The sequence below is a fragment of the Lontra canadensis genome, unplaced genomic scaffold (assembly GCF_010015895.1).
Source record: "Lontra canadensis isolate GAN:19392208 unplaced genomic scaffold, GSC_riverotter_1.0 scaffold88, whole genome shotgun sequence".
Taxonomy (NCBI): Eukaryota; Metazoa; Chordata; class Mammalia; order Carnivora; family Mustelidae; genus Lontra; species Lontra canadensis.
Window position 1 is genome coordinate 32,979 of NW_022631082.1, and position 12,517 is coordinate 45,495.

The 12,517-nt window shown below is 44.9% G+C and overlaps 1 protein-coding gene across 1 annotated transcript; it reads left to right on the plus strand.

Moving 5' to 3' along the window:
• Window positions 1-9: 9 nt before the first annotated feature.
• LOC116882828 (zinc finger protein 555-like) lies at window positions 10-1,923 on the plus strand. The gene has a single exon (XM_032883459.1). The coding sequence runs from the start codon at window positions 10-12 to the stop codon at window positions 541-543; it is 534 nt and encodes a 177-aa protein (XP_032739350.1). The 3' UTR covers window positions 544-1,923.
• Window positions 1,924-12,517: the final 10,594 nt, after the last annotated feature.

Genomic DNA, 12,517 nt, shown 5'->3' on the forward strand with positions numbered 1-12,517 from the left:
ACTCAACATATGAAGATTCATACTTCAGAGAAAACCTATGAATGCAGGCAGTGTGGGAAAACCTTCCATGAGTTCTCCAGTTTTACTGGGCATGTGCGAACTCACACTGGAAAAAAGCCATACAAGTGTAAGGAATGTGGGAAAGTCTTTATTTATCCCTCCGTCTTTCAAAGGCACATGATAACACACACTGGGGAGAAGCCCTCTGAGTGTAAGTTATGTGGGAAAACTTTTCGACATCTGTTCTCCCTTGTTCAACATAAAAAGAGTCACACAGCAGAGAAAACTTATGAATGCAAGCAGTGCGGCATAGCCTTCCACGGGTTTGCCAGTCTTACTAGACATGCGAGAACCCACACTGGGGAGAAGCCACATAAGTGTAAGGAATGTGGGAAAGCCTTCATTTATCCTTCCACCTTTCAAAGACACATGATAACACACACTGGAGAGAAGCCCTATAAGTGCAGACAGTGTGGGAAAACCTTCAGTTATCCCCAGTCTTTCCAACGACATGAAAAGACACACACTGGAGAGAAGCCCTAGGAGTGTAAGGAATGTGGGAAAGTCTTCAGTTGGCCTGAAACCTTCCAAGTACATGTGAGGGTTCACACTGGGGAGAAGCTGTATAACTGTGAGTTCTGTGGGAAAGCTTTCAGTTCCCCCAAGTCCTTCCAGGGGCACATGAGAACCCACACTGGGGAGAAACCTTATGAGTGTAAACAGTGTGGAAAAGCCTTCAGTTGGCCTTCAACCTTTCGAGAACACGTAAGAAGCCACACTGAGGAGAAACTGTATAAATGTGAGAATTGTGGGAGAGCCTTCACTTCTTTCAGATCCTTCCAAGGCCATGTGCGGACTCACACTGGAGAGAAGCCTTATGAGTGTGCACAATGTGGGAAGGCCTTTAGTTGGTCCTCATCATTACAAAGGCACGTGAGGATGCACACTGGAGAGAAACCCCACAAATATAAACAATGTGGGAAAGCCTTTAAGTGGCCCTCATCCTTTCGAAACCACATGAGGATGCACACTGGGTAGCAGCCCCAGAAATGCACATAATATTGGAAGAATCTCTGTTAGGCCATGCTTTCTAGAGAAAGATTCGGTAACTGTAAGTAATGTTGGAATATCTTGCACTAATTCATGTATTATACTCTGGGAAGGAAATATAGAAGTTATAAACATGGTATTGTGTTTGTCATTACCTCATTTAACACTGGACCCCTAAATAGTGAGTTTCCGGTTCTTTCACAAATAAGTGCTCATGTAAGAACTCTTAAGTCCTCCTTCAGCGAGGGTGTGGAAGTTTGAAAAGTGTTTTGTTTTTTTGCCTGATTTTTCAATTAATACCATTTGCTTTCTTGGTAGTTTATTTGTGCTACAGTAGTGTGAAGTGTGCTTTTATGTGACACAGAGTTTAACTCTTACATAGTGTACTGTAGTGTAAGTGCGTGACAGTGAGCATCAGATTATAACGCAGCACCTGACAGCATTGCACTGCTGCGGCTTCTGTGTCAGAGACCTCCATGTGGACTCAACGTAGTTGGCTGTAGACTGCGGCTACCAGCAGAGCCACCCGGTACAGAAGCAGGCCACTCTCCACCAGTGAAGTTCCTACTAAAGAGTCAACCTGCAAAACCCGGGGCATCCCACCCTTGACCCCAAAATAGGCAGAACACCAGGTCTTCATTTACTCTCTTACAGCCTTGCTGAGTGGCCCCAGGTGTGCTGTGTACTTCCCAGGACTTGCGAGTAATAGACCTTGTCCTTCTGGGTTCCATGATGGCTATTGCTAAGGTGCGTCTTCCAATTATAATAAGAACCACGGGGAGTGGAGGTAGGAACATATTTCACGCTTCATTTCTTGATGGTTAAAAGGTTTAGGCCATGCGGTATGCACTTATGACTCAATGGCCGTCACAGAGCAGGGCTTTCCAGTGCTTTGCACATGGGTGTGGGTGTAGGAACATCCTGGTAGCCGAACTGCAGGCTGCATTCGTGACCAGCTCTGGCTGCAGTGGGCCACTCCACTGGCCTCTCTTGCATTCCAGCCGGGATCTTGATTGGCGGCTGTAATGTTAACACTATAAATGCTGACTTTACTACTAGGGGTCTGAGTAAATGTTCAGTGATTAAGAAAAGTGGGTTTAGCAGTCTTTGTTTATGCCTCTTGCACCAGGATGGATGGAGTAAATGGACATAAATGTTTAATGTTTACAAATATCATAAACAGTACCGCAGTCATCTGATACACACTGTTGTATTGCTGATTGTAATTCCCACCCAAAGCTGTTCATTTGGGGAGAGCACAGCTCAGGCACAGTGGCCTCTCCACCCACTCCTGACATCGGGCTCATGGGGTTGATGCCCTGCGGAGTTGTGCTCTGCTTCCTGGCAGCCTGAGCCGCCTTCCCTCCCCTTTTTCCTGGAGCAGACACTGTAGTAAGGTGATGGCGACATCTCCAGAAACATCTTCATCTCTGGGCCACATCAGGACAAAATGAATGAAAGGTTGTGCAAATCTGTTTTTGAAGACTTAACATTTCATCTTAAATGGGATGTGTCTGGGAAAGTGGTAGGAAAACATTTTTGTGTGGAAATGCTTTTATTCCTCTTCCATACAGCCCTTCCACAGGAAAGGTCTGGATGAGAGTGGGGGCTTGTGTCTTGCTTTCCCAACGTGGGCCCACGGGCCTATTCCTCTTATCCTTTCCCTGTGAGAAATCTTGGCAATGATTGTGACCATGTGCTGAGTCCTGTACTTTGGGAATGCTGTGGCTACAAGACAAAAGACCAGCCAGTCTTCCCAGTGGGACCCTGTTTGGGGCATCCTTATCCTTGGGCACCAGCAGTGTGTTTCTCCAGCGCCCGTCCTGAGATCTCTCCCAGCTCTGAAGTTCCCACCTCAAGAACAGATGTGTCCTCCTCCTGAGAAGCACCACTGGAGATGCACACCTGCTCCCATTAGGGAGCAGGTCTCTAAGGCTGGAAACAATGGCAGGATCCATGTCACAAGCCACAGCAATCCCCAGAGCCATACAGTCAGCTCAACACTTGCACAATCACATACAACAGTGTCAGAACTACCAAAGGTACATCATGTGCCCAGCCACCCAATGTCCCTCAGTCACCCACTACTGGTTCTCTTGCACAGCCCAGTCTGACCACTTTCTTTGTAAAACACCAAAGAGAAACATACGTGGGGAGAACATAAAAACTACTCATTCTCCAGTTTCAACTTAAATACTCTTTGAAACATTATTATTTTCTCATTATTTTAGTATTTCAAGTATTTCAAATTGTTACCACCTTTTTCAAACTCAGAGACGTGCATGGATGGATGTGGTAACTTTTTAACAGCACAGACCTTAACCTTATCATCAACCTTAAGAGCGTATGGTTCCCCTCAGCAGCAGTGCCTTTTCTTGGACAGTAACAGTAATTATCGTACTTTAATCCAGTGCACGAGAAGAGGCATCCCAAGGGGTATTTAAAGGTACTTGAGAGAAATGAAAAGGAAAATAAAACTTACCAAAACATACAGAGTATAGCAACAGCATTGCTAAGGGAGAATTTATAATCTACAGATACTTATATTAAAAAACAAGAAAAAACAAGACTTCAATTCAACAATCTGACTTCACAACCTAAGAAGTGGAGCAAGAAGAAGCAAATCAAAACCTAGGAGAAGGGAGGAAATAATAGAGATTAGAGCAGAGATAAATGAAAAGGAAAATAGAAAAATAATAGAGAAAATTAAAGAGAAAAAAATTAAAACTTGGTTCTTTCAGATCAACAAAACTGACAAACATTTAGGCGGACTAAGAAAGAGAAGACTCAAATTATTAAAATCAGAAAGGCAGTGAGGACATTGCTACTGAGGCTACAGAAGCAGAAAGGATTACAGAAGAACATGAAGAAATGTACAGCAACAAATTGGACAACTGAGATGGAAGAGGCAGATTCCTAGAAACACAAAACCTGCTGAGAGTCAGTCATGAAGCAACAGAAAATCCAAACAGCTATACTAATAAAGAAATTGAATCAGTGATCAAAACCCTCCCAAGGAAAAGTCCTGAACCTGATGGCTTCACTGGTGAATTGTACCAAACAATTTAAAGAAGAATATTAATACTTATCAAATTTTTCCCCGAAAAATTGAAGAGAAAAGAACACCTCTTAAGCTATGAGACCAGCATCATCCTGATAGAAAAGCCAAGGATTCTACAAGGAAACAAAACTACACACCAGTAGCCCATATGAATTTGTGTGTAAAACTCCCCAGCAAAATACTAGCAGATAGAATTCCGCAGCAAACTGAAAGGACTGCACACCCTGATGAAGTGGGATTTACTACTGAAAAGCAAGGATGGTTCAGCGTCAAAAACGAACCCACGCCATGCACATTAACAGAATGAAGGTAAAAAATCAAATTATTACCTTAAACTGATGCAGAAGCAGCACATGATGAAATCCAACACCCTTTTGTAACACTCCATCAGCTAAGTAGAAGGGAACGACCTCAATATTATAAAATCCATATATGAAAAACCCACAGAGAACATCACACTCCATGGTGAGACTGAAAGCCTTTTTTCTCTCAGATCAGGAATAAGAATGACTTTCACCACTCCCATTTAACATGGTACAGAAGTTATACCCAGAGTAATTAGGCAAAGAAAATAAATAAGCATCCAGCTTGGAAAGGAATAAAAATTATATCTGTACATCTTACAGAAAATTCTAAAGAGTCCACTTATGCACACAAAGCCTTTAAAAATAAATGAGTTTAACAAAGTATCAGGATAAAAAGGTAACACACAAATTTGTTTCATTTCTAAATACAATAAATAATAGGAAAAGAAAATTACAAAACCAATTCTAACTAAAATAGCATCAAAATGAATAAAATATTCAGGACTTAACCACTGAGGCAAAAGACTCATACAAGGTAAAACGACAAATCATTGCTGAAAGAAAAGATCTAATAATGGAAAGACATCATATGTTCATGGTTTAAATACAGTTGTGTGGTTTGTTTTTTTCTTTTCTTTTAGATTTTTATTTATTTGTCAGATCCTGTGAACAAGCAGGGGGAGCAACAGGCAGAGAGCGAAGAAGAAGCAGGCTCCCTGCTGAGCAGAGAGCCCGATGTGGGGCTAAATCCCAGGATCCTGGGATCATGATCTGAGCTGAAGGCAGACACTCAACTGACTAAGCCACCCAGGTGCCCCTGGTCAACTGATTTTGGTAAGTGTGCCAGGATTATTCAGTGGGGAAAGGACAGTCTTTCGATAAATGGTGCTGGGAAACTGGACATCCACATGGAAAAGAATGAAGTGGAATCCTCACCTAATAACATATTCAGACATTACTCAAGATGGATCAAGAACCTACACGTAAGCCCTGCAACAATAAAACTCTTAGAAGGAAACAGAAGAAAAGCTTCGTAACACTGGATGTGGCAGTGAGTTCTTAACAATAACAGCAAAGTCACAAGTAACAAAAGATAAAATAGGGGCACCCGGGTAGCTTAGACGGTTAAGCGTCTGCCTTTAGCTCAGGTCATGATCCCAGGGTCCTGAGATCGAGTCCCACATTGGGCTTCCTGCTCAGCGGGGAGCCTGCTGCTCCCCCTGCTTGTGCTCTCTGCCAAATAAATCTTTAAAAAAGAGAAAAAATAGACAAAATTGGGTTCATGAAAATTCTGTACATCTAAGACAGTATCAACATAGTAAAATGTCAACTCACAGAATGAGAGAAAATACCTGAAAAATCCACATATTTGATGAGACTAATACCCAGAATAAGAACATCTAAAATGCAACAACCCAAAAACCCAAACCTAATTAAACATTAACAAAGGACTTCAACAGACATTCTCTAGAGAATATACATACATGTCCAATAAGCACATTAAAAAACACATGACATCAGGGGCGCCTGGGTGGCTCAATGGGTTAAAACCTCTGCCTTCGGCTCGGGTCATGACCCCAGGGTCCTGGGATCGAGCCCCACATCGGGCTCTCTGCTCAGCAGGGAGCCTGCTTCCTCCTCTCTCTCTCTCTGCCTGCCTCTCTGCCTAATTGTGATCTCTGTCAAATAAATAAATAAAATCTTTTTTAAAATGACATCATTAATCATTAGGGAAATGCAAATTAAAACTACAATATGATACCACTTCAAACACCATGGGGTTGCTTCTAAAAGCAAACAAGAAACAAATGTTGATGAGGATGTGGAGAAACTGGAACCCTTATACACTGTTGATAAAATGGGAAAGCCACTGTGCAAAATACTATGGTAGTTGCTGAAAAATGTAAAAAATAATTACCATCTGATCCAGCAATTCCACTTCTGGGTATATACCCAACAGAACTAAGAGCAGAATCTTGAAGAGATGTTGGTACACTCATGTTCATATCAGCGTTATCCACAATACCTAAAATGCAAGCAACTCACATGTCCACTGATGGATGAGCAGATGAGTCAGATGGAGGCCATACATTTAATGGGCTATTTTTCAACCTTAAAAAGGAAGGAAATTGCAATGTGTAGTGAGACGGATGGCTCTTGAGGACATTATCCTAAATGAAATAAACCCATGAGACACAAATACCATATGATTCTACACGTATGACTAAGAGTGTCAAAATCATACAGACATGTAGTAAAAAAGTGGAGGCTGGGGTCTGGGGCAGGGGAGGGAAGGAGAGTGGGGAGTCAGTGTTTAGTGGGAACACTTTCAGTTTTACCTGATGAAGAGTTCTGCGGAAATGGATGGTAGTGATGGTTGCAAAACAGGTGAATGTATTTAATACTTGTGAACTTTACACTTTAAAGTATCATTTTATGTATATTTTACTGCAATACAAAGGGGGGAAGGTCAGCTGAAGGGCATAATAAAACTATAAATCCATGACCTGCTTTTACCTCATTTGTCAGGTTTTATGTCCACCCCCCTCATTTTTCACCAGACAATTCTGAAGAAACTGATACTACTATTTAATCCATGAATATTTTGGAATGTAATTTTTCAGCAAAACCCAAAGGCCATTATCATACCTAAAAATTAGCAGTTTTCCCTTAATATGTTCAAATAAACATGTACAGGAATTTCACTAATCATCTCCATAAGGATTTAAGATCTATACATTATCAATTTACTGAAGTTCTTTTATCTGATAAGGGTCTAGAATTCAGAATAAAAAAGCTTTCAATTCAAGCCAACCCTGTTCAAAAATGTTCAATCCAGTAGGTGATTTATGAAGTGCAAATCAAAACCATGAGCTATCACTTCATACCAACCATGATGGCTACTGTTTAGTAAGAAATGAAAAATAGATTTTGGCAAAGATGCAGAGAGACAGGAACCCTCACACACTGGTGGGAACATAAACGGTGCAGCCACTGTTGAAAACACAGTGGTTTCTCAGAGTTAATCACAAGAGTTACCATATAACCCAAAACTTCACTCCCGGGTGTGTACCTTTGTGAAAATAGAAACCTCCTTTAGCATAAAGTTGGGAAGCCAGCGGGGGCGGGGGGCGGCTCTCACACCCTATCACTTCCCAACGCTACACCAAACTCGGGGAGAGGGACCTTAAGTGCAGACACTCTCCCCCCAGCTGGAGGGAGGAGGTTTTCTTCCGCCCTAGCAACAGCCCAGCCAATGGGAGGCCATAACAGCTCAGCCAATGAAAAGCCACTACAGCGGAACTCCCTTCACTCTCACCAAATTTCCTGCACCTGCCTACGGTGCTTGTCCCTAATTGCAATTCTGTGCTATTTCCAAATAAACCCACTGTTTTGCTGGTAAAGTAGCTAGCACTTTTATATTTTAAGTTTCCATTATTTGGTGATCAGAATTGGGACCAGTAGACCCGAGAGACTCCGAGCCTGGTGAGCAAACAGGTACCAGAACTCACAGAGCCTACTAGGCTCACTGCTTTCTCTCCCAGCCTGGAGACTGGCAGTAAGTTTTCTTCTGGATTTTGAGCTCTGCTCTCCTTGTGTTTCACCTCTGGGGCTTTCTTCGGGACCTTCAGGTTTTACGGCCTTGTCCTTTCGCGGAGTACCTGCAGCCTATGGAGGTTCGTAACAATGTGATTTGTTGCTCGGAGATCCTAGACAAACTATCCTTGACCGCTGCGTTTTGTCACAGGTAAAGTAAGAGTTTCTCAGAAACTAGTGCAAGGGATAATGAGGCCCTGAGCCTCAGAATCTTCTATTATGCTTTGATGCCTTGAAGAGCTGCTTTATTTACAGGGTATTGATTAATTCTGGGAAGAACTTTTTTTAAAGATTTATTTATTTGAGAGAGTACGTTGCGGAAGGGGCAGAGGGAGAGGGAGAGACTCTAAAGCAGACTGTGCTGAGTGCAGAGCCTGACCTGGGGCTCCATCTCACAACCCTGAGATCACGACCTGAGCCAAAACCAAAAGTCCATCACCAAACTGTGCCACCTAAGTGCCCTTTCTAGGGAGAACTTTTGAGGGATCTATTTGAATCTTGATGGGCGACACACTGTGGATTCTATCAATATCAGTTGAAAATTTTGCTCAGAAAGGATGGTAGGGGATCTATCTCATAAGAACAAATGATCACGGGCACCTGGGTGGCTCAGTGGGTTGGGCCTCTGCCTTCTGCTCAGGTCATGATCTCAGAGTCCTGGGATTGAGCCCCAAGTCAGGCTCTCTGCTCCGCAGGGAGCCTGCCTCCCCTCTCTCTCTCTGCCTGCCTCTGCCTACTTGTTATCTCTCTCAAATAAATCAAATTAAAAAAAAAAAAAAGAACAAATGATCAGTGTCCCCATACTGTTAAAGTGTGTCAGATATGGAGCAAATCAAAGATGTTCAAGTGTCGTTTAACCCCCTTTCTTGGTGATTGTGATTACTACTGGCAAACCCTAGAATTCTTTCCTCTTTGAAAAAAAGAAATTGCAGTGTGATACTCTTCTAAGAAATGTCAGGTGCATACATGAATAGAGATGAAGTAAGTAAGGAGAAGGAGGTGAGAGAAAGCACAGGGGAGGGGCAGAGGAAGAGGGAGAAGTGGCCCTGGTTGGGGCTGGATCTCAGGACACCAGGATCATAACCTGAGCCAAAGGCAGACACTTAACTGACTGAGCCACCCAGGCGCCCGAAGAACTTAATAGTTCTTACCTAGACAGCCAGAAGAGTGCAGTGCAACTGAAACCTGGAATAGAGCGGCACCAGGCACATCAGCTAGAGGCAGGGAATATTTGCTGATTTTCAGAGATTGGACTCTCTTTTTTAGCCTCTTCCTGACTGGACCTTGACATGGTCATCACATGCCTTGACTCATCCCTGACAAGGAAGTGCCTCGTCTGAGGACAGGTGGGTGGAACTGGCTCTGCTTAATGACAGGGAGGCACAGCCCAGTAGTGAGCTCCAGGCCACTCCAGGCCAGACGGCTTCCACTGAGGCCATGTTTGCGATCTCACTGACTATGGGTGCGAGGACGTCTTGCTTACTCACGGCCGGCAGTGCGTTAAATGTTCTCCACAAAGGAACTTAGCATAGATGCACCCACTTGCTCCTCAGCAAACTCTTTAAAGCAGATACTGTTTTTATCTCCTTGTGTGAGCTACCTGGGGCCTACAGAGGCAGGTGATTTTTCAAAGGCCACTGAGCAAGAAAGGAACCAAGTCAGGATCATGATTCAAATTGAGCCTTTCTTTCCCAGACCCTATGTTCAGTGTCGGATGCAAGATACTGAGCGTCCCTCGTGGGCTACGCACTCAGCTCAAGGCAATCAGGGACAGTCCACATCGGTGTAGACACTGCAGGCACTTGCCCACATGTCCTCACGCTGTTTCCCACCCTCCCACTCCTGCATGCTCCCTTGGTGCTCCCAAGTCACCCCTTCTTTATAAGCACTGACTGTCCCTCTAGGACCTGAGTTTAATCACCTGCCTCCCTGGACCTTCCTATGTCCCTTGTTTGGCCACATATGACTGGCCAACCACTCAGGGACACAGAACAGGTATGGATTCAGAGCCTACGAAAATCATCACGCGGGCACCCCTGAACTTCGCTCTCAGATTCTGAGAACTGGAAGCGAAAGCAGCATTAAGTCACAAGGAAAACTCCCTCTGGGTACATGGAAAGGTGAACAATTTGTAAAACATTCGAAACAGGATTTCATGGTCCTGCTATGAAAAAGAGATTTCCACGGAAAATGTCACATATGGACTCTTTCCCACCAGTGGTGACGTCAAAACGTGGTGGCGACGCACACCTTCCACGCTCCCCAGCTCAGTGCAGCTGTATCGACCCTGTTAGTGAGCGAGACCCACACGATCACTGCTCATCCTGGTGAACTGAGGACGGTAGAGGAAAGCCCCTTCCGACAGGGGTCGGAAGAACTAGAAGTGCTCGTCCCTGTAAAGCCTGGACGGAATATTTGTCGCGCTCCACAGCGCCGCACCGCCGTGCGTTTCCCTCCCCCAGTCCCAGCAGGGCTGCGCGCGCTGCGCACGCGCCTGGGACCGGAAGCCGGACCAGCTGCGCCGGAAGTGCAACCAGGCTTGCCGCGTGCCCGGGGCGTCGCAGGGCCGTCTGATGGGAGACAGCCACCGACCTGGGTCAGCCGGGCGCAGGTCCCCAGGAACGCTCGTGTTCTGAAGGAAAGAGAAAGGCCCGGCCGGTCCTTCCTCCAGCGCGATTAACACAAGGCAGCTCCACCGAGTGAAGCATGACCACTTTCGCGTCCGCCGCGGGAAGGGGCTTCCTGTTCGGCGCCATTCGCAGCAGGAAGGAATGAGGCGGGGACGGTTCCATTCTAGTACGGACTTTTGGGAAAACGCCTCAGCGCTCTCTGGACAACACACACTGAGAAGCACCGTTTCCAGAAATTAGGAATTTCCTCAAGGCGGTTATGCCTGGAGCACCGAGTCGTAAAGTCATTCCCACAAGGAAGACTCCGGTCACCACAAATGTGGTTTGCTCAGTTGCGGACAAGTACGGAAGATGCACGTGTCTGGCTCCCCCTCCCACGCTCTTGAGCTGCGAGACCGGGACTCCTGGTGGTGTCCGAGACATTACAAAGGCTTCATTAAGGGTTTCACCACTGGAGTAAATAATCTTTTCAAAATACTTACTTGAGAGAGAGAGAGCACATGAAGGGCGGGAGGAGCAGAGGGAAAGGAAGTGATTTTTCAGAGACTCCGTGCTCTGCGTAGAGCCCAACTCAGGGCTTGATCCTACAACCGGAGATCACGACCCTAGCTGAAACCAAGAATCGGAACTGAACAGACTGCAACACCCAGGTGCCCCAGGAGTAAGTAATTTTATTTTATTTTAAAGATTTTATTTACTTGACAGACCAAGATCACAAGTAGGCAGAGAAAGAGGGGGAAGCAGGCTCCGCGCTGAGCAGAGAGCCCCATGCGGGGCTCGATCCCAGGACCCTGCAATCATGACCCCAGCCGAAGGCAGAGGCTTTAACCCACTGAGCCCCCTCCGTCACCCCAGGAGTAAGTCATTGTAACGAGACAGTGATAGCAGCTGCGTGGGTATTGTAGAAACACACACCAAAAGGAAAATGTCAACTGTACTTGTCCTATTCACCCAGAATAGGTATTTAAAAAAAAAAAAAAAATGGACACAATCAGAAGAAAAAGTTAATCCTGTAGAACGGGATATTTTAAAAGAACTCAGTTGTGAGGGGCGGCTGGGCAGCTGAGTCGGTTAAGCCTCTGCCTTCGGCTCAGGTCATGATCTCGGGGTCCTGGGATCGAGCCCCACATCGGGCTCCCTGCTCGTGCTCACTCTCTTTCTTGCTCAAATAAATAAAATCTTAAAAAATAATAGAGGACATAAAACATCCTATCATTTGCAAGTACGCAACAGATTTGAAAACCTCAGTAATGTGGTTTCCATGAAGCAATGCAGAGAAACACATTTTACAAAGCAAAGAAAAAGCCATTGTTTTGAATTACATGTTAAAAAAAAAACAAACAAAAAAACCTGGGAAATTACATGTATCAACAGAAAGGAATTAAGCATACTGGATTTATCTCTTAGATAGCAGTCAGCCAGTTAGCTATAGGTGAGAATTGCCACAAACTGCCATACACTCACAAGTGCTTATTCCAATTACAGAAACATCCAGAAGGAAGAAATACAGGGCTACTGGAGCCTCTCTACAGTGCAACAAGGGAAGGAGGTTTCCCGCATCTGAGGCTGCAGCATTAATCCCGTCAGGGGGAGGCAGGACACAGATCTATCCTGAGAGGGACATGATGCTTACCACAGAAATCATGTGGTAGAAAAAGTATGGGAGAGGAGAGGTGCCAGGATGAGAGAGATCCCTATACACGATGGCCTGAAAGAGGTGGCCTCATGGACACAAGGAGCCACAGGGCAGCGCAAGGAACCATGTGGACCTGAAAACCGAGCTGGTCCATCACAGGAGAGCTCGTGGAAAAGTCTCTGGAGTGTGCTACCGGACAAAAACTGATGTCAAACTTGTGTCAGGTTGCAGGCTGCTC

Coding starts and splice junctions, on each gene's coding strand:
- LOC116882828 (XM_032883459.1), top strand. CDS start 10: ATGAAGATTCATACTTCAGAGAAAACCTATGAATGCAGGCAGTGTGGG.